General features: G+C 35.4%; 1 protein-coding gene across 3 annotated transcripts in view; it reads right to left on the reverse strand.

Annotated features, from left to right (window-relative positions):
- The window catches only part of LOC114025632 (vacuolar protein sorting-associated protein 13A-like), a 282,189-nt gene that overhangs the window by 75,359 nt on the left and 184,760 nt on the right, over positions 1–22,070 (reverse strand). For all 3 annotated transcript variants that reach the window (XM_027839097.1, XM_027839099.1, XM_027839098.1), the window contains exons 50-52: positions 21,840–21,986; positions 9,775–9,903; positions 3,307–3,440 (exon numbers count right to left, since the gene is read on the reverse strand). In XM_027839097.1, the coding sequence (XP_027694898.1) occupies positions 3,307–3,440; positions 9,775–9,903; positions 21,840–21,986 (410 nt within the window). The remainder of the gene's footprint in view (positions 1–3,306; positions 3,441–9,774; positions 9,904–21,839; positions 21,987–22,070) is intronic.

A 22,070-nucleotide genomic window follows, 5' to 3' on the forward strand; every position in this document is an offset into this window, starting at 1 on the left:
AATCTGAGAAAAATTTTTATCTCTAAATGCTTATATCAATGAATTAGAGAAAGAGCAGATCAATGAACTGGGTATGTAATTAAAAAAACTGAAAAAGAACAAACTAAATATCCCCAGTTAAACACTAAATTGGAAATATTTTTAAAAAAAATAAGTGAGATTAATAAAATTGAGTGTAAAAAAACCACTGAATTAATCAATAAAACTAGGAGTTGGTTTTATGGGGGGAAAAACCAACAAAATAGATAAACTATTGGTTAATACAATATAACAAAGAAGAAAACCAAACACTAGTATAAAAATGAAAAGGGTGAATATACTACTAATGAAGATGAAATCAAAGCAATTATGAGGACTTATTTTGACCAATTACATGCAAAAAATTTAACAATTAAAGTGAAAGGGAAGAATATTCACAAAAATATAAACTGCCTAAACTAACAGAAGAGGAAATAGAATATCTAAATAAACCTATTTCAGAAAAATAAAAGAACAGGTTATAAATGAGTTTCTTAAGAAAAAAGCATCAGGACCAGATGGATTTACAAGTGAATTCTACCAAACATTTAAAGATCAACTAACTCCAATATTAAATAAATTCTATGGAATAATAGGCAAAGAAGGGATCCTACCAAACTCCTTTTATGGAACAAACATGGTACTAATACCTAAACCAGGAAGAGTAAAAACTAAGAAAACTGTAGACCAATTCATTAATGAATATGAATGCAAAAATCCTAAATAAAATACTAGCTAAAAGATTTCAGTGCAAAATATAAATTCATGATTTCACAGTGAATCCTCTTATGGTGTGTTGTATACATGGAAATGTTCTTTTTTTAATCTGTATTTAAGTTCAAAATGAATTAAAAATTTTACAAACAAACAAATATTCTAAATTGCTCTTGGTTGCTCTCTCTCCTCTTGGGAAATACACTAAGTATCCCCTAACTAGGGTGCTTTTTACGGCTCTTTTCATCTCTTAATTATTCAACTGATTTACATCAGTTAGATTTCAGTATAAAATCATCAGAATTGGTGTCAATGTCATTTCTTCCATCCATATTCAATTTTTCACCATCAATAACTCATTTAAATAGAGCAAACTTACTTTGATCTATGCTCTAAAAAATTGGTCCTGTACATACAGCCTTTATTCAGGACATAAGAAAATGTCATTTCTTGTTTGTTAAAATATAATCAACTTCATTTTTTTGTAATATTATTTGGCATTTTACAAGTCCAGTATCTTCAAATCCTCTTCTAAAAGAAACTAGATATCTAGGTTTGAGGTTTCTGCATAGCTTCTGTTTTTGGTCTTTCTCATTCCTTACACCTCTGATGCACATTTTTACTATCCTCACTTATTTCTACCTTTGCCCTCAAGTCAATGAGTATCATAGTATATGCTGACTTAATTTGGAGGGGTTTTTCAAGTTATTTGTACAATTTCTCTAATTCATATTCATTTGGATGTTGATGTATATAAGCTGCAATGATTTTCATAGGGGTATTATCATAAATACTTATAAGCACTGTACTTTGAGATCACTAAACATCTCATTAAAAATGTTTCTTGTTGCCTTCGAAGATACAATAAAACTTCACCAATTCCTTTATTTACTTCTCCACGGAGTACCTATGAGCCAGCTTTTCATTGAGCTATAAAATGTCTTCTAAAAATCATGTGATTCTTAGCACTCTCTTTCCCTCTGCCTATACCACTCAACTACAATAAAGCACTGGAGGAGGACGTAGTAGAGGTCTCTCAGATCATGAAAAGGCCTTCATATAACTCTTGTCACCCCTCAAGCTATCATCTTATTTCTCTTCTCCAGTCCTTACCCAAACTCCTAGAAGGCAACATCAATTGCCATCATCCCCATTTTCTTACTACACCCCCTCAATCTATTCTTAATTGTTGTCATTTGACTTCCGATCGTATCATTCATCCGTCAGTTCTATCTTAACTGCTAAATCCTTAGTCTTCATTTTATTTACCCCCACCCATGTAACTTTTGACAATCATCCCTCTCTTTTCCTGGACTCTTTCTCCTTCCTTGGCTTCCACAATATTATTCTTAATTTTCTTACAACCTGCAGGATTATTCTCTTTCAGCCTCTTTACTGGATCATCATCTTGCTCTTGCAAATTGTAGGGGCACCCCTCAAAGATCTAACCTGTGCCTGCTTGTTTTCTGTTTCTACATCCTTTCCCTTACTGACTTCAATAGCACCTGTAGATTCAATAATCATCTTTATATATGACTCCCTCTCCCTGATCTCCAAGTCTTGCTATAATCTTTCTTAAACTCAAGCCCTATGTTACCAATTCCAACCTAGATGCCCCATAAGCACTTTTAGATGTCCTACGGGCATGTTCAATACAATTTATTCAAAATGCAACATGTTTTACCCCAAAATCTATCCCTCAAATTTCACTATTTTTGTTCAGAGTACCACCATCCTTCCATTTAGGCTGGGTCACAACCTCGGAGTCATCTCTCTCTCTCTCTCTCTCTCTCTCTAACACACACACACACACACACACACACACACACACACACACAAACACACATCATGTCATTTCCCTTCTTAAAAATTATCAGTGGCCCCATTTGACTTCTAAGATTAAATACAAAATACTCACTCTGGTATTAAGCAATTTTTAACAATCAAGCTCCCCCTTAGCTTTCCAATCTTCATTCATCTTACTCTCCTGTCCACATTCTCCACTCTCATTAAACTGGTCTATTAGCTATTCCTTATATACATCATCCATTTCCCATTTATATGACTTTACACAGTTTGCCTGCATATCTTGCCTCATAATTCTTAACTTCCTTTCAAGCACAGATGAAGCAGTACCTCCTTCTACACAAGTCCTCTCCTATTAACCTCAACCATTAGTATTATTAGTATTCTACACTTCTAGAAATTACTTTGCATATACTTGCATATATTTTCTTATCTTTGTACATATTTTCCCCTTTCTCCAGGAGAATGTAAACTTCTCAAGGGCAAGAACCGTTTCATTTTTCTTCCTACATGCCTAGTCAATAGTAAAGTGTCTTGCACAAAATAGGCACTTAATGAAAATCTGCTGAGCTGAATTGTTGAATCTGGCAAGGAACTATCTTTCCAGAGTTCTCTCAAACTAACTTCCTTTTTCACAAGTCTATGATCCATCATTAATTAAACATATTTCTTTTACTCCATCTTACTTTCAAAGCCTTAAGGGATTATGATTACAGAAAATGTCTTCTGTAACAAACCAGACAGCACGTATATTTATGAATAACTTACCTTTGTTTATATTCAACGATCTCATCCTTGGTGTGATTTATTAAAAGGAATGTAGCAGATCCATCATGATAATCCATAAATGTAATAACTGTAGAGTGCTCAGCTATGTTAACTTGTACTACAATTCCTCCAAGCTATCAAATATAAAAACAAAATATTCTGTTACTGTCAATGACAGCACTGTGAACAGGACTTCCAAGATGCTGGCAGTATAGAAGCTTGTGAAACATGCTTAAAAACCCACTGAAAAAATGAGAACAGAATAACATAAAATAAAATTGCTAAAAAAAAATTCACAGGAGAAAATGAAAGTATATTTTAAAAAAAAAACCAAAACCAAAACAAAACAAAAACAAAAGAAAAAGTCAATAACAAAGAACAGATTTTGGGGTCTATGAACCAAAAGTAAAAGCATGCTAGAAGAAATAGCACATGAAATTCCAAGGTTTCTTCAGCTGGATAACTGATGGATTCCAAAGATTTTTTAAAAAGTTAAAATTAATAAGAAAATCAAAAGTTAAATTAAAAGAAGGGTCTCATAAATAACACTGAATTTGAAGCTAGAAGATCTGTTTGATCTCTCACTTTACCTTATTAGCCACAGGCAAGTTATGTAACTTCTCTGTGACTCAATTTTTCTACATAATAAGGGATTTGGACTACATGACTTCGCTATAAAGTTCTCTTCCAAGTCTAGCATCTATACTACTATTAAAACAAATTATAGGAGGAAAGAAGGCTAGAACTGAATATTTATTAAAGAAATAAACGAGAACCACTATCACTACAGAATAACAGTAAACTTCAAAATCACTGAGCAGAATTAGAAGTTTGTTGCTTTGTGGCAACTGAAACCACACTCTGAACATAAGTAACTTGGAAAGAGACTGAGAAACAATGTAGATAATAGTTAACAGAGAGCAGATGCCAAGTGCTGTTTTCTGCTTCTTCCCACTGAGACAAGCATCTGTGCCACAACAGACCTGGACCTCTACACATTAAGAAGTTAATCAACTCATCTTTAGAACATTCCTAAAAGGCTAATGCTGTCATTAAATTTAGCTGCAAAAACCAAGAAAAGCTGGAAACTTGAAATATGACATATATAAAATTGAAATACATGGGTCATGAGTCTAAATCTGGAATCAAAATGACTTAAGAATTAGTGAGTCATAGTTATACAGTAGTTTGTCAGAAAAACATCTTAGGAGTTTTGGTGGACTACAAATTCAATTCAAGTCAGCAGTATAATGTGTCAACAAAAAATGTTGGCTTGCATTGAGAGGCATAAGGAAGTGATAAACTTGCTTTGGTGAGAGCACATGTTAACTACTGTGAGCAGCTTTGAGTGGCATAGCTTAAGAATGAGTGCCCAGAGGAGCACCATAGATAGTGAAGGGTCTTGAGAATCATTTGAAGGAATTGGGGGTGTTCAGCATAGAGAAAAATTCAAGGAGAACACGGCAACTGTATTTATATGCAGAATTTTGATAAGATGGTCAATTATTGTGGTTCAAGGTAATTGAGATTACAATAAACTTTTTTCCTTTCTCAGTCAGTGTACTAAGCACTGGAGACATGAAAAGAAGAAAGCAGTCACTGCTCTCAAGGAGATTAGTCTGTTAACAGAAATGAAAATAAATAGTAAAACAATTTGAAAATTAAGTATTCTGTAGGTCACAATCAGTATAATTGTAATGAGAAGGCACTATATAGAGGTTAACAGTAAGTGACTGATACATCAAAACAAAATATCACACCTCCCCCCAAGTTTTAATCCACCAAGAAGCATGTATTAGCATGTGTCAAAAACACTGTGCTAAATGATGGGGATATAGAGACAAAGATGAAATAGCTCTTGTACTCAAGGGGATTATATTTCATCAAAAGGAACAACATATACAAAATGTATAACTGAGTAAGTACAAATTAATTTTGCTGGGGGGAGGGGACTGGAAGTTGGGGGAAATCAGAAATGGCCTAATATAGGAGGTGGTGTTTAAGCTGAGCTAATTTAAAGGGATAAGGATTCTTTCTAAGACGCAAAATTGAAGAAGTACATTCTAGGCATGATTAGATGGTCAATGCAGAGGCAAAGAGATAAGAAATGATAGTGTTATGTGTGAGGAAGTTTAAGAAGGCTAGCTTAATTGAACCAAAGGTTTTGAAAAGGAGAGTGATGTGTGATAAGCCTAGGAAATCAGGCAGAAGTCTTCACATGCTTAAAAGTAGACATTCCCCTACCTCACCAAGGGATCTGAGGCCTGTTGGATATCCTCAACCTGAATTAGTCAGTCTGCTGAGATAGTTTTACCGAGGTGTGGTCACTACACATGCTACAGCTTCTTGGAGCTACAGGTCAAAGTTCAGTGATAGGTGGACACCAAAGGTGGATGAGCAGCCCTGAAAAGGGCCAGGAAAGCCTTTATACCAACCAGAGGTGCTAGTCCGCCAACACTACTCTCCAACTCCCTCAGACTCAGACTTAAGTGTCATCCTCAAGTCCTCACAATCTTTCACACACATTCTCCCCCATATCAAATTTGTTGCAACGGCCTATCAATTTCACCTTTGTAACATCACTCTAATATGCCCCCTTCTCTCCTCTGACACTGTCATCACTCTGCTGCAAGCCCTTATCACTTCATGCTTGCTGGTGGGTCAGCCTGCCTCAAGTCTCTCCCCATTAAATCAAAGTTATTTTCCTAAAGGGTTAAGTTCAACCATGTCACCTTCCCAACCCTCTCATCCCTATTCTATAAACTCCAGTGGCTCCCCATCACCTCCAAGATCAAATACAAAATCCTGTTTGGTCTTCAAACTCCTTCATAACCTGGCCACACTCCCACATCCAGTCTTCTTATATCTTACTACCCAACATGTACTCTTTGATAAAGTGACACTGGCCTCCTTGCCATTCCACTAAAAGACACTCCTTCTCTCACCTCCCAGCATCTTCTCTAACTGTCCCCAGTTCTTGGAACACTCTCCCTACTCATCTTCACCTACTGACTTCCTTGGCTTCCTTCAAGTTTCACACTAAAATGCCATCTTCTATAAGATACCTTTCCTAAATACTCTTAATTCTAGTGCCTCTTCTCTTAATTTTTTCCTGTATATAGCTTGTTTGTAAATATTTGTTTGCTTATTGTCTCCCCTACTATACTGTGTGTTCCTTGAGAGTAGACTATCTTTTGCCTCTTTTTCCATCCCCAGTGTTCAACACAGTGCTGGGCACGCAGTAGGTGCTTAATAAATATATACTGAATGACGGAGCCACCATCGTTTTCTTGTACCTTCACTTGGCTCTAAAGAATATCCTCTAATAAATTCCATTTGGGGGCACAGCTAGATGGCGCAGTGGATAGAGCACCGGCCCTGGAGTCAGGGGGACCTGAGTTCAAATCCAGACACATAACACTTACTAGCTGTGTGACCGTGGGCAAGTCACTTAACCCCATTGCCTAGCCAAAAAAAACCAAAACAAAAACAAACACACACACAAAAAATTTCATTTGGTCACCTAAGTCTTGTTTATGGACTCTTTCTACTATTCTCCTCATAATCACATAATCACTAACTTGGAATGGCATTTGCCTCCAAATGTAGGAATAGAAATGGATAGGAAAAAAATAATCAAGTCTGTTTCACATTTAAAAACTCCTCAATCTCAAATAGAACCCACTTTTTTTCACTGTTGTACTGAGTGGCTTTAATTTTGTAATGTTTGAGAGAAGCTTAGGCTACATATATATATATATATATATATATGTATACACACACACACACACACACATACATATACACACACACATACAGCTGAGAATCTCTTACACAAAGATTAGAAATGAACCTGAGGGAGACTATAGAGAGAAAAGAAGGACCAGGTCAGGGCCACAGGATGCACCTGGTACACGTAGGGAGTAAACACAGGTATGTTTACAGGATATATTAGGAAGTCTGAGGCATACTGTTTCCCCCTGAAAAGTGACTTTACATCATATCTTAAGTTAATCTAATATATACTCTTTTAAGTTAAAGTATGGATTAATAGATAATGTAATAAAAATTGTGTTGTAGAAATGTACAGAATGCATACATGAAAAGAAGAAATTCTGAGAGAAATGGAAATAAGAATTTGGATGGGGGGCGGGGATGAAGAGAAAGGGGTTTCTATCCAAAGGGCTAAGCTACTAAGCCAGAAGTAAGGGCAGGGATATGAAAGCACCAGGGAGCCTGGTGGATTTCCAAACACACAGTTACACAGCTCTCTAACACACAGAGATCCTAAGTGGTCAGCATGATAAGTAGCTCATGGCAATAATACCTGTAGGAGGCATAAAGTGAAACAGATGGACCTGGGCAGGGAAAGCAAGAGTGTGTATTATATCTGTAGACTTTCTTTGCTACAAAAATAGTCATGTGAAAGAGCATTTTTAATGCTACCACAGGTAAAAACAAACTAAAAAGTATAATGTGCCAACAATGCTATAATTCACTGGCCTGACAGAGCAGGAGTGATTCTCACATCTGCAGATTCTATTTGCTGCAAACTGATTATATAAAAGGGACTTTTAAAACTAGAACAAGTGGGAAAAAAAACCACACACTAACAAGTATAATGTGTCAAGAATAGCTTGAATCACTCATCATATTCCATGATAAACAAGAATTGACTGTCAGTTACAGTGACATGATTAAGGAATGTAAATCCTTAATTCATCTCAATCTCTGCAAGAGGAACATGACTATAATCTATTCTGGTCAATTATCAAGTTAGCTTTATTATCCCTAGTGATGGCATGGCATGGTGGGTAGAGTGGGCAGAAAATGAGGAGGATGTTGGTCCTGGTCCTGCCTCTGACCCTGGCTATGCATACATATTATGTGTGACCCTGGGCAAATCACTTATTTTCTTACTGCTCTTGGAAACTCACTAAAACTGTAAATTGCAGAAAAGGTAAAGACCTGCACTGATAGAAAAAGCTCCTCACTGGGAGCTCTCCACACCAATGAAATCACAAGTAATATATTATGACAACTGACTATATCTTGGCAAGTGCCTGGCAATCACTATAGCAAAAATCAGTTATTGAATTTTTTCCTTGTTGGAACTTGACTAACATCAATAAACATAAACATTTTCCCATATAAAAGAACAACAACAAAAAAAAACTTCATATGAAACTGTGAGTTGCTATGCTTGTAATGGGCTGGGTTCGGTGGTGGAGGAACCTAGGGATAACTCCAAGGAGGGCACTGGCTGCCTCTGCAGGGCTGTCCTCTTCCACCCATGTGCTGGGCAGCATCTTGCAGATCCCCAAGGGATTGAGCCCTGGGCCCAAAGGCAGGGGTGTGGCCCTGAGGCCTTGGCCTGCTGCCTGCTAGCCTGACCTTCCTCCTTTTCTGATTCATCGCCTGCCTAAGGAGGAAGAAAAAGAAAGACGTGGTCAAGCTGCCTCAGCACTCTTCAGTTAAAGTTCACTCATTCTCAGAAGCGAGGAAAAAGGGGGTGATGATCCTGGGTTTTGGACATTTTTTGAGTATCAAGCACTTTATCAGTAGAGATAATGGCAAAATAAACTGAGGCATAAAGAGTTTTTCAGCCTCTACTGCGAGGTAAATCATGGCCCCTAGAGACTGATATTTTGTAAATATTTTTGGCTTTATCATCTATTTTTTTGTTTAACATAGACCAGTTCCTTTACACAAAAGATTATACATTGGAGTTTGGAATATCTAGTGCCTTTTCATAAAGTGTATTTCTATTTTCAAAAATTTAATCATAGAGAATATCACATTTTTATTACTCTTAGAAAACATTCTAGTTATGTGGCCTCCATGAACGTTTTCAATATTAATCAGCAAACAATGAATTAAACAACTTCCTATCTAACCCTAATTAAGATATTACACATTCTTCACTAAAATGTTATAAATAATAAGTTTTTTAAAAATACTACTTAAAACAAGCAACAAGAAAAAAATAAATCTCCTTTACATTAACTTATATAAACTATAAAGGGCTTTTACATGTAACCTCTAGGAAGCAATATAAACTCCCTCTTTTGACCTTAAAATATCTTCACATCTTGTCTCCAATCTACCTTTCAAAATGGCTAATTATCATTTAGTATGCCCATTCATGCTCTTTGATTTCCAAGTTTGCTTTCTTGCCATCTCTCAAACACACTATTCCCATCTCCCATTTTGGTATCACTGTTCAGAAGCCTATCTCACTCTCCCCACACTACTATTATAATTAGGATAATAATGCCATGTTTGTGAAGTTAGATTTTTTTCAAAATACCCTATGAAATACTGGCAAGTAGTACCAATCTGTTTCATTTTTAAAGAGGGACGAAAAAACACATATGAAAAAATAGCAAACATTATACTATTGTTTTTTAAGCCAAAGGAAGAATACTACACAGTAATTTCTCTAATAACTTTTTAAGAGTCACTTACTTTGTTGCCTAGGTTCAATAAAATACAATTTTCTTGTTTGTTCAAATGTATCTTCTTTGGAGGATCTTCGCTGTTTTCAACTTGAATCAGCAGTTTATTAGAAGTTGTTTCGGGCCAAAAGGGGATACACTAAAAGGAAAAGAAAATATTTATGAACATATATATATATAAAATAACCAATAACTATTGTCTACAAATTAATATGCTACACGTGCTAAATTAAAAAAATTCTAATAATTTTTTACAAATTTAAAAATAGAGTCCGAGCCAAGAGGGTAAAGGCAGGGACTTGCCTGAGCTCTCCCAAATTCCCCTTTGAAAAACTTTAAAATAACACCCCCAAAAAGAAGCAATAAAAGGAGAAGGTAAAACAATTCTCCAGCCCAAGAGAATGTAGAAGGTCCAACAGGAAAGGTCTGTCTCCCTGGGGTTAGAGTAAAGCACAGTCCAGTACAAGTAGTGCCTCAACAAACTAGTAGTAGATTGGGCCACAGCAAGCCAATGTAGGCTCTGAAGGTGACTCAATCTGTGTTGGCAACTTTCAGAGCTCTCAGCCCACAGAGGATAAGGTGGTGGGACAATTGGTCAAGAGGAGATTACTACGGACACTTTGCTGGCACTAGGGATAGGACTCTGTTGCACTGCCCATACAGGAATATGGGTGGCAGGCTAAAATCACAGTCCCAGGGTGATGAGGATGGAGCTCACAGTTTCAGGGTAACTGGGATTATAGTCAGAGTCCCAGGGCTGAAAAAAATATGTGGTATCTCACAGACTAGGACACAGGCTAGAAGAGCAGTAAATACACCTCTCCTTAGATCCTACAATCTTTTTAGAACTGAAAACTTTGAGATCACCAGAATTAACTCTGAAAACAGCAGCACAAAAAACCTAAAGCTTGAGACAGTGCCCCCTCCATCCCAGGAGCAGTGCCCAACATCAACATAAAGGCAAAAGGTGAGAAACAGATTGGAAAAATGAGCAAACAACAGCAAAAAAACCTGAGCACACAAAGCTATTATGGTGACAGGGAAGATAAGACAGAAACCCAAAGACACCAAAATCAAGGTAGCTACATGCAACACCTCAAAGAAAAATGTGAATTGATCTAAAACACAAAAAGAATTCCTCGAAGATTCCAAAAAGGGTTTTAAAAATCAAATAAGAGAGGCAGACAGAAAAATGGGAAAAGAAATGAGGATGGGGAGCCAAGATGGCAGAGTAAAAGCAGTCACCTGCTTGAGCTATCCCCCAAACCCCTCCAAATATCTGTAAAAAATGACTCTAAACAAATTCTAAAGCAGTAGAACCCACAAAAACACAGAGTGAAACAATTTTCCAACCCAAGACAACCTGTATGGTTAATTGGAAAGGTCTACTGCACCAAGCCTGGAGAGGAACACAGTTCAGCATGGGCCATGCAGGTAAAGACTGGGCCTCTGTGAACCTGGAACAGGCCTCAGGGGACTGAACTGCAGACAGCTGTGATGGTTTCCTGACTTCTCAAACCACAAATGCCAAAGACAACTTAAAAGGTCAGTAGGAAAGGTCTGTCTGACCTGGGTGAGAGAGGAGTTCAGTCCGGCCCCAGTCCTGGCGCAGCCCTGGGGTGGCGGCTGCTTCCAGAGCTCTTGGCCCATAGACAGAGGGGATCGAGTGGCTGATCAGAGGGGGATTGCAGGGAGAAAGCATAAGAATAAATGTAGATTGCCTTAAAATGATAAGTATTATTTATCTAAAACCATCAGCAAGCATTGTCTATAATGAGGATAAGCTAGAAGCCTTCCCAATACAATCAGGGGTAAGCAAGGATGCCTATTATCATTATTTATTTAATTATTTAATTTTGTATTATTTATTTATTATTTAATATTGTACTATAAATGTTAGCTATAACAATGAGAAAAAAATAAATTAAAGGAATTACAATAGGCAATGAGGAAATAAAACTATTACTGTTTGCAGATGACAGGATGTTATATTTAGAAAGTCCTAGAGAATTAAAAAAAAAAACTACTTGAAATTATTAACTTTAGCAAAGTCATAGGATACAAACTAAACCCACATAAATCATCAGCATTTCTATATATTATCAACAAAGTCCATCAGCAAGAGATAGAAAAGGAAATTCCTTTTAAAATAATTGTAAACATATAAAACACTTGCGAATCTACCTGCCAAGACAAACCCAGAAATTATCTGAACAGAACTATGAAACACTTTTTCCATATAAACAGGCTCAGCAAATATAATAAAAAAAGACAATTCTACCTAAATTGATCTATTTATTCAGTGCCATACCAATGAAACTATCAAAAAAATATTTTATAGAACTACAAAAAAAATAACAAAATTCATCTGGAAGAACAAAAGCTCAAGGATATGATAGGAATCGATGGGTAAAAACCACGGAAGATGATGGTCTAGCCATACCACACCTCCAACTATAGTAGAAAGTGAAAATTATCAAAACAATCTGATACTAAGAAATAGTTGTGGATCAATGGAATAGATTAGGTACAAATTACATTATAGTAAATGACCATAGAAATCTAGTAGATGACAAACCCAAAGATCTAAGCTTTTGGAACAAAAACTCATTATTTGACAAAAACTGCTGTGAAAACTGGAAAACAATATAGTAGAAACTAAGTATGGACAAAAGTCTCACACCAAAAACCAAGATAAAGACCAAATAGGTGCATGATGTACATATAAAGTGTTACACCATAAGCAAATTAAGAGAGCATGTAATAATTTATCTGTCAGACTTACGGATAAGGCCAGAATTTAGGACCAAAGAAGATACAGAGAGCATTAAAAACATAAAGTAGATAATTTGGATTATACAAAATTAAAAAGTTTTTGGAAAAACAAAACCAATGCAACCAAAATTACAAGGAAAGCAAAAAACAGGGAAAAATATATAGAGAACTGAGTCAAATTTATAAAAATATAAGTCATTCCCCAACTGATAAATGGTCAAAAGATATGAACAAGCAGTTTACAAAGTAGTCATATGAAAAAATACTCCAAATCACTTGATCAGAGAAATGCAAATTAAAAACAACTCTGAGGTACCACCTCACACCTATCAGGAAAATGCTGGATGGTGTAGATAATGTGGGAAAACTGGGACACTAATGCCCTGTTTGTGAAGCTGTGAACTGATCCAACTATTCTGGAGAGCAATTTGGAACTATGCTCAAAGGGCTATAAAACTGTGTACACCCTTTGATCCAGCAATACGACTACTAGGTTAATAACCCAAAGACATTAAAAAAAAAAAAAGATAAGTATCTATTTGTACAAAAATATTTACAGCAGCTCTTTTTGTGGTACCAAAGAACTGGAAATCAAAGGGATGCCCGTTAGTTGGGGAATGTCTAAACAAGCTGTGGTATATGACTGTAATGGAATATTAATGGGCTATAAGAAATGATAAGCTAGATGATTTCAGAAAAAACTGTAAAGATTTACATGAACTTATGCATAGTAAAGTGAACAGAACCAAGAGATCATTATACACAGTAACAGCAATACTGTTTGATGAAGAACTGTGAATGACTTAACTATTCTCAGCAATACAAGGATCTAAGACAATCACAAAGAACTAAAAATGAAGCATACTATCTTCCTCCAGAGAAAGAACTGATATTAATTGAATACAGTCTGAAGCATGCTATTCTTTACTTTCTTTCTTTCATTTCTTTTATTCAAGTCTTCTTATATAAAATGAAATATGGAAATGTTTTATATAATTGCAGATGTATAACCTGTATCTGATTGTTTACCATCTCAGGGAGGGGAGAGAGAAGGAAGGGATAGAATTTGGGACTCAAAAATTTAAATAAAAATGTTTTAAAAAATGGAAAGCATAGGAATAAATAGAGCTTTGCTTGAAAAGATAAGTACTATTTATCTAATAATTAGCAAGCGTTATCTATAACAAGGGTAATCTAGAAGTTTTCCCAATAAGTTCTAGGTGAAGCAAGGATGCCTCATTACTACCATGATTATTCAATAACGTACTAGAAATATTACCTATAGCAGTAAGAGAAGAAAAAGAAATTAAAGGAATTAGAATAGACAATGAAGAAACAAAACCATCACTCTTTGCATATAATACGATGGTACACTTGGAGAGTGCTAGACAAACAACTAAAAAACTAGCTGAAATAATTAACAACTTCAGCAAAGCTGCACAATGTAATAATAAACCCACATAAATTATCAGCATTTCTATATATTACCACAAAGTCCAGCAACAAGAGATAGAAAGAGAAATTCCACTTAAAATAACTACAAACAATATAAAATCCTTAAGGCAAAGGCAAGAACTATATGAACACAATTACAAAACACTATTCATGCTAATAAGGTCAGATCTGAACAACTGGAAAAATATTAATTACTTACGGGTAGGCCAAGCCCATATACTAAAAATGACAATTCCAGCTTAGATTCTTATGATCTAGCCATGGGCTTAGATTCTTAAAATCTAGCCACCGCTCAGAGTCTTACAATCTAGCCAATAGCTCACTAATGTTCAGACTCCTTAAGAGTCTGCCCAATATGATGGATATTCTAATAAACCTTGTCTTTGGCTGAAAGAAGGCTTGGGTTGAATTCTTTCAGGCAGGATCTGTGTGTTGTGATTTTGGGGTCTGCGCAACCCTAAATCCCTCAACCTCATCAAGGTGATGCCCATCAGTTGGGGAGTAGCTGAACAAGTTGTGGTATATGATTGTGATGGAATGCTGTTGTGCTATAGGAAATGATGAGAAGAATTGTTTCGGAAAAGCTGGAAAGACTTACATAAACTGATACAGAGTGAAGTGAGCAGAACCAGAAGAACACTGTACACAGTAACAGCAATATTATACAAGGAATAACTGCAAATGACTTAACTATAAGCCATTCTCAACAATACAACGATCCAAGACAATCCCGAAGAACTCATGATGAAAAATGCTATCCACCTCCAGAGAGAACTGATAGAGTCTGAATGCAAACTGAGGCATACTATTTCTCTCTGTTTTCTTCCATAAAATGACTAATATGAGAATATGTTTTACATGATTGTACATGTACAACCAATATCAGATTGCTTACCATCAAAGGGAGGAGGAAGGAGTTTTGTTTCAGTCATGTCCAACTCTTCATGACCCTATTTGGGATTTTCTTGCCAAAGAGTGGTTTCCTATTTCCTTCTCCAGTTCATTTTACAGATGAGGAAACTGAGGCAAATGGGGTTACATGACTTACCCAGGATCATATAGCTAGTAAGTATCTGAGGCCAGATTTGAACTCTTGAAGATGAGTCTTCCTGACTACAAGCTCAGTGCTTTAGCCACTGTACCACCTAGCTGCCCCAAGGGAAGGAGAATTTGGAACTCACAATTTTAAAAAACAAATGCTTAAAAATGCTTTAACATGTAATTGGGAGGAAAAATAAAATATTATTTAAAAAAAGAAAATTGTTGTGCTGTAAGAAATGACAAACATGATAAATATGTAAAAGCATGGGAATATTTACAGAACTAATGTGAAGAAATGTAAGCATAGCAAGAAAATAATATGCAGAATGACTAAAATAATGTAATTGCGAAGAATAACTACAAAAAAATTTAAAAATGAATCTTGCAAAATCACAAAACACTGCTCCAAAGAAGAAATATGAGAAAATACCCCCACCATGCCCCTTTGGAGAGGTGGGAGGCCCAAGGATATATTAAATTGCATATTTTCAAAATTTATTAATTGGTTTTACTGATTTTCTCATTTTTGCTTTACTTAAAAATAACATTTGTACAGGATAGCCTGTCTAGGAGGGAGGGAAAAATGAAGGGAGAATGAAACTTGCGGAAATTTTGGTGATGTAAAAGCAAAATATATCAATAAAAAGTTTATTTTAAATAATGAAAATAAAAATGACAATTCCATCACTAATTCAGTGCCATACTCAAATGTGAAAAAATTATTCTACACAGCCAGAAAAAAACAGTAAGAAAATTCATCTCAAAGAACAAAAAATCAAGACTGTCAAGGGAATTAACGAAAAAAACGAGAAGGTCACATAGCAGTACCGGATTTCAAACCATATTATAAAGCAATAAACATCAAAACAATCTGGTACTGGTTAAGAAATACAGTGGCTGAATAGACTGGGTGCACAATACACAGAAGGTAACGACCAGAGTAATCTAGATCCAAGCTTCTGGGACATGAATTCACTATTTGACAAAAATTGCTGGGACATCTACAAAGCAGTCTGGCAGAAACAAGGTATAGATCAACATTTCACATAATATACCATATATAAAAACAAAATGGGTATGTGATTTAGACATAAAGTGTGATACCACAAGCAAATTACAGAAGCATGGAATAGTTTACCTTTCAGATCTATAGAGAAGGGAAGAATTTATGACCAAACATGAGATAAATTATAGGGTGTAAAATGGATAATTGTAATTAAATGAAACTGAAAAGGTTTTACACCAACAAAACCAATGAATCCAAGATTAGAAGGAAAGCAGAGAAGGGGAGGGTGGGGGGGGATGTTTACAGCAAGTTTCTTTGATAAAGGCTTTGTTTCTCCAATATATAATAGAAAATTGAGTCAAATTTATAAGAATTTTAAGTCATTCCCCAAATGATATGAACAGGCAGTTTACAGACAAAGAAATCAAAGCTATCTATACTCATATGAAAAAATGCTCTAAATCACTATTGATTAGAGAAATTCAAATTTAAACAACTCTGAGTTACCACCTCACAACTATAAGATTGGCTAAGATGACAGAAAAGAAAAATGACAAGTGTTAGAGGGAATTCAGGAAAACTGGGACACTAATGCACTGTTGGTGGAGTTGTAGACTGGTCCAACCATTCTAGAGAGCCAAACTATGCCCAAAAGGCTACAAAATTATGCATAATCTTTGACCTCACAATACCATTACTATGTCTGTATCCCAAACAGATTAAAAAAAAAAAAGTAAAAGGACTTATGTATAAAAAAATATTTACAGCAGCTCTTTTTGTGGGGGTAAAGAATTAGAAATTGATGGGATGCCATCAATTGGGAATAGCTGAATAAGTTGTGATATATAATTGAGATGGGATACTATTGTGCTATAAGAAATGATGAGCAAAATGCTTTCAGAAAAACCTGAAAAGACTTATATGAACTGATGCAAAATGACATAAGCATGACCAGAAGAACACTACATGGTAACAACAGTATCATATGATGATCAACTATGAATGATTTGACTGTCCTCTGCAATGCACAGATCCAAGACAATTCCAAAGGACTCCTCCTGAGAAAGAACTGATGGATTCTGAATCATATCAAACCATACTAATTTTTTATTTTTTTTTGGTTTCTTTTGGGGGGGGGGGCTGTGTTTTTCTTTCACAACAAGACTAATATTGAAATATGTTTTTCATGACTGCACTTATATAATCTATATCAAACTGCTTGCCTTCTCAGGTAGGAGGGAGAGAAAGAATTTAGAATTCAACATTTTAAAAAATTAATATTAAAAATTGTTTTTGCATGTAACTAGAAAAGAACTAATCTAAAATTCTACAAATAAATTTTTGTTTTGTTTTATTTTTTGGTGAGGCAACTGAGGTTAAGTGACTTGCCCAGGGTCACACAGCTAGTGAGTATCATGTGTCTGAGACAGGATTTAAACTCAGGTCCTCCTGACTCCAGAGCTGGTGCTCTATCCATTGCGCCACCTAGCTGCCCCTTAGAAATAAAATTTTAAAAAAGAAAACTTTCCTTCAATATCACCATAGTCCTTATTTGTCTTTCTTTGTTTCTCTCTCTCTCTTTTTTTTTTTTACTGATATAGGATGGAAACAGTTGGAAAATGTTGTAAAAAATCTACATGTGTCAAAACCTGGAACATAGATGGGACACTGATCTGAGGTGCAGTACAGACTTAAGACCAACAAAATAGCACTAAGTGTAGATGACAGCTAGGATCAGTCAAGACTCACAAAAATCCTACACGCTCAATGATTTAGAAAATGAATCAGAGGTCTGGATACAAGAGAGGAATAGGATGGCAATGGAAGAAGTAGAGAAGAGATGTCCATATGCCAAAGGTGAAAAGGTTGGTATTAGGTCAGAATTGGGAAGACAAGCAGAAGCTAGAAGACTAACAGCAGCAGCCAACACATACACTTGATCCAGAATCCAGTTAGTCACATAAGCCTGAATCAATTAAATAGTTTCGTAGGCCCTGAGTATGAAAGAGGTCCAAAATCCAGGTAGATAATTTGGATAACAAGAATTCAAAACTGTAAGCAAGGACACTGGGAAAGAGTAAAGTCAGATACCCACAAAAGAAGACTAGCCAAGATATATGGAGCATGATGGCAAAGAGGAGCTAGTTGGTAGCTAGTAAATCCTCAGAATAAGGAACAGAACAGGTAAGAGTCAGACCATTGGGGGGTGGGGGGGAGCATTGTAAGAGAGGATGGAGAGGAGAGGAGAAAGGAAAGAGACTTGAAATTTATTTACAGATGGAGGTAAGTCACAGAATTCAGTTGAAATGAGAAATGTGAGAGGGAGAGAAAGACTTACTGGCAGAACCTAACAAGCATCATATGATCAATACTACTCAGAACAAAATTATAATGACTAAATTATTTGGGATCATATATTCAAAGATAATAAAAATTCAATTCAAACACCTTTATAATTACCAGAAATCACTTAAAGGAAAAAAACAGTAAACGATCCCAAAAGGAAACATGTCCCCTTTACCTTCAGACTATTAAATTACTTGTGACGGACAATTAGTAGGAGAAATGTAATCCCTTAAAACTCAACATCACTAGAAATTCTGAATCTGTAGCAATTAAATTTCTTCTACTATATCAATGCCTCATTTTCTTACACTTTTTCTCAAATACCCAAATGGACCTGTTATTGATTTATAAATTGCCTCTAATGATGCAGGTCACAATCCATCCATACAGGATGATCTTAGGCAACTTATTTATGTATTCCCAAAAGTCTGGCACAGGAGGTCTACCCAGAATGCAAAAGGTTTTCTTTACTTCATTCCAGCATTACAAGGGTACCACTGGGCTACTCTAGCTGTCCATCTAATGTCTCTCATTTTTTCCACACTGATAACCCATTTCTTCTTTCTATCATACAATTACTTACTCCTTTTCTTCTAAGGGATCCTCATTGGTTATATGTAGGATCATGCTCACAACATATGCCTCCCACTGCGCTCAGTGTGATCCTCACTTTAGTTGTTTAGAGGTAAAAGTTCAGAACAGCATACACAGCTACAACGGTATCCTTTACTGTATCACTAAATCTCATAATATGCCATCTTGGTTGTTGTTTATTAGTTGTTATTCAGTCATGTCCAATTTTCATGACTCCATTTGGGGTTTTCTTGGTAAAGATACTGGATTAGTTTGCCATTTCCTTCTCCAGCTCATTTTACAGATAAGGAAACTGAAGCAAAAAGGGTTAAGTAATTTGCCCAAGGTCACTAGTAAGTGTCTGACAATGAATTTGAACTCAGATCTTCCTGACTCCAGGCCTGGTACTCTATCCACTGTACCACCTAGATGCCCAATATGTCACCACCTGTGATTTGTTTCAAACTTATTAGAGTACTAATAAAGGATACTATTCTCATTCCATTTAAAGTTACTGTAGACATTACAAAATATTTAGAGGTGTATCTGCAAAGACAAACCCAAGAACTATATGAACACAATTACAAAACACTTTTCACACAAACACAGTCAGGTCTAAACAACTGAAAAAATATCAGTTGCTCATAGACAGGCTGAGCTAATATAATAAAAATTATAATTCTACCTAAATTAAATTTACCTATTCAGTGCCATAGCAATCAAACTACCAAAAATTATTTTACATAGCCTGGAAAAATAATAACAAAATTCATCTGGAAGAACAAAAGGTCCAGAATATCAAGGAAATTAATGAAAAGAAATGCAAGGGAAGGTGGCCAAGCCACACCAAATCTAAAATTGTATTACAAAGCAACAATCATCAAAACTACTTGACATTGGCTAAGAAATATAGTGGTAGATCAGTAGAATAGATTAGGTACGCAAGACAGAGTAGTCAATGACTGTAGTAATCTACTGTTTGATAAACCCAAAGACTCCAGCTTCTGGGATAAGAACTCACTATTTGACAAAAACTGCTTGGAAAATTAGAAAATAGTATGGCATAAGCTAGGCATAGACCAACATGATACACTGCATACCAAGATAAAGTCAAAATGGGTACATGATTTAGATATAAAGGGGGATACTATAAGCAAATTAGGAGATCAAGGAATAATTTACCTATCAGATCCATGAAGAACGGAAGAATTTATGACCAAACAAGAGATAGAGAACATTATGAAATGCAAAATGGATAATTTTGATTTCATTAAATTGAAAAATTTTTGCATAAAGCCAATGCAACCAAGATTAGAAGGGCTGCAGAAAGCTGGGAAGCAATTTTTGCAGCCTGTATCTCTGATGAAAGCCTCATTTCTACAATACACAGAGAAGTGAGTCAAATTTATAAGAACATAAGTCATTCCCCAACTGATAAGTGGTCAAAGGATATGAACAGGCAGTTTTCTGATGAAGAAATTAAAGCTATCTATACCCATATGAAAAATGTTCTAAATCACTATTGATTAGAGAAACGAAAATCAAAACAACTCTGGGGTACCACATCACACGTATCAGATTGGCTAACATGATAAACCAGGAAAATGATAAATGTCAGAGATGTGGGAAAACTGGAACACTAATGCATTGTTGGTGGAGTTGTGAACTGATCCAACTATTCTGGAGAGCAATTTGGAACTATGCTCAAAGGGCTATCAAACTGTGCATACCCTTTGACCCAGCAATAGCACTTCTAGGTCTGTATCCCAAAAGGATCATAAAAATGGGAAAAGGACTCACATGTAAAAAAATATTTAGAGCAGTTCTTTTTGTGGTGGCCAAGATCTGGAAATTGAGGGGATGCCCATTAATTGGGGAATGGATGAACAAGTTGTGGTATATGAACGTAATGGAATACTATTGTTCCATAAGAAAAGATGAGCCAGCAGACTTCAGAAAAATCTGGAAAGACTTGTATGGACTGATGCCGAATGAAGTGAGCATAACCAAGAGAACGTTGTACACAGTAACAGCCACGTTGTGGGATGACTAACTTTGACAGACTTAGCCCTTTTCAGCAATACAAGGATCTAGACATCTCCAAAAGTCTCATGATAGAAAATGCTATCCACATCCAAAGAAAGAACTACGGAGTTTGAATGCAGATCAAAGCATACTATTTGCTCTTTTTTTTCTTCTGTTTTGTTTTGTTTCCTCTTTCTTGTGGTTCCTTCTATTGGTTCTAATTCTTCCTTACAACATGACTAATGTGAAAATATGCTAAATAGGAATGTATATGTATAACCTATATCAGACTGCATGCTGTCTTGGGAAGGGGGGGGAGAAAAATTTAAAATTCAAAAGCTTATGGAAATGATTGTTGATAAATCAAAATAAATCAATTTTAAAAAATAATTAATTTTGAAAAAGCATACTATTTGTTCTCTCTCTCTTTTTTTGTTTCTCCTCTCTCCTGGTTTTTCCCATTAGTTCTAATTCTTCTTTACAGACTAACGTGAAAATACGTTTAAAATTTATTTATTTATTTAATATTTATTTATTTATGCATATGTATAGCCTGTATCAGATCACATGCTGTCTTATAGCGAGGGGAGGAGAGGAAGGGGAAGGAAATTTGGAACTCAAAATCTTATAGAAGTGAATTTTGAAAAGTAAAAATAAATAAATTTAGAAAATAAAAATTAAAAAACAAGAAAAAAACAAAAAAAACCCAATTCTATTCTCCCACTTTATACTGGCACACAACAGTATGAGATAAAAGATAGTTTATAGAAAGAAAAAATTCTGATTTGGTTGTTATTGGTGCCTATTTAACATAGCAGAATAAAAAGAAGTAAATTTCAAGTTCATCCACCTACCTGCTCCAAATCAAGAGAGATCCATTTTCCATTATCCTCTTCTGATATTTTTATATTATATCTACTTTTGTTGTTTATTATATAAAAAGGAGTAAATGTCACAATTCTTGTAAGGTTAAAACTACTCAAGTCTATGGTCACACCAACCTAAAAAGAGTAAAATTAAACACATTTTATTATTTTTACAAGCTTATACAGTCTCTGAATAATAATCAACAAGTACTTCTTAAG

The sequence above is a fragment of the Vombatus ursinus genome, unplaced genomic scaffold (genome assembly GCF_900497805.2).
Source record: "Vombatus ursinus unplaced genomic scaffold, bare-nosed wombat genome assembly UNPS02014832.1, whole genome shotgun sequence".
Taxonomy (NCBI): domain Eukaryota; kingdom Metazoa; phylum Chordata; class Mammalia; order Diprotodontia; family Vombatidae; genus Vombatus; species Vombatus ursinus.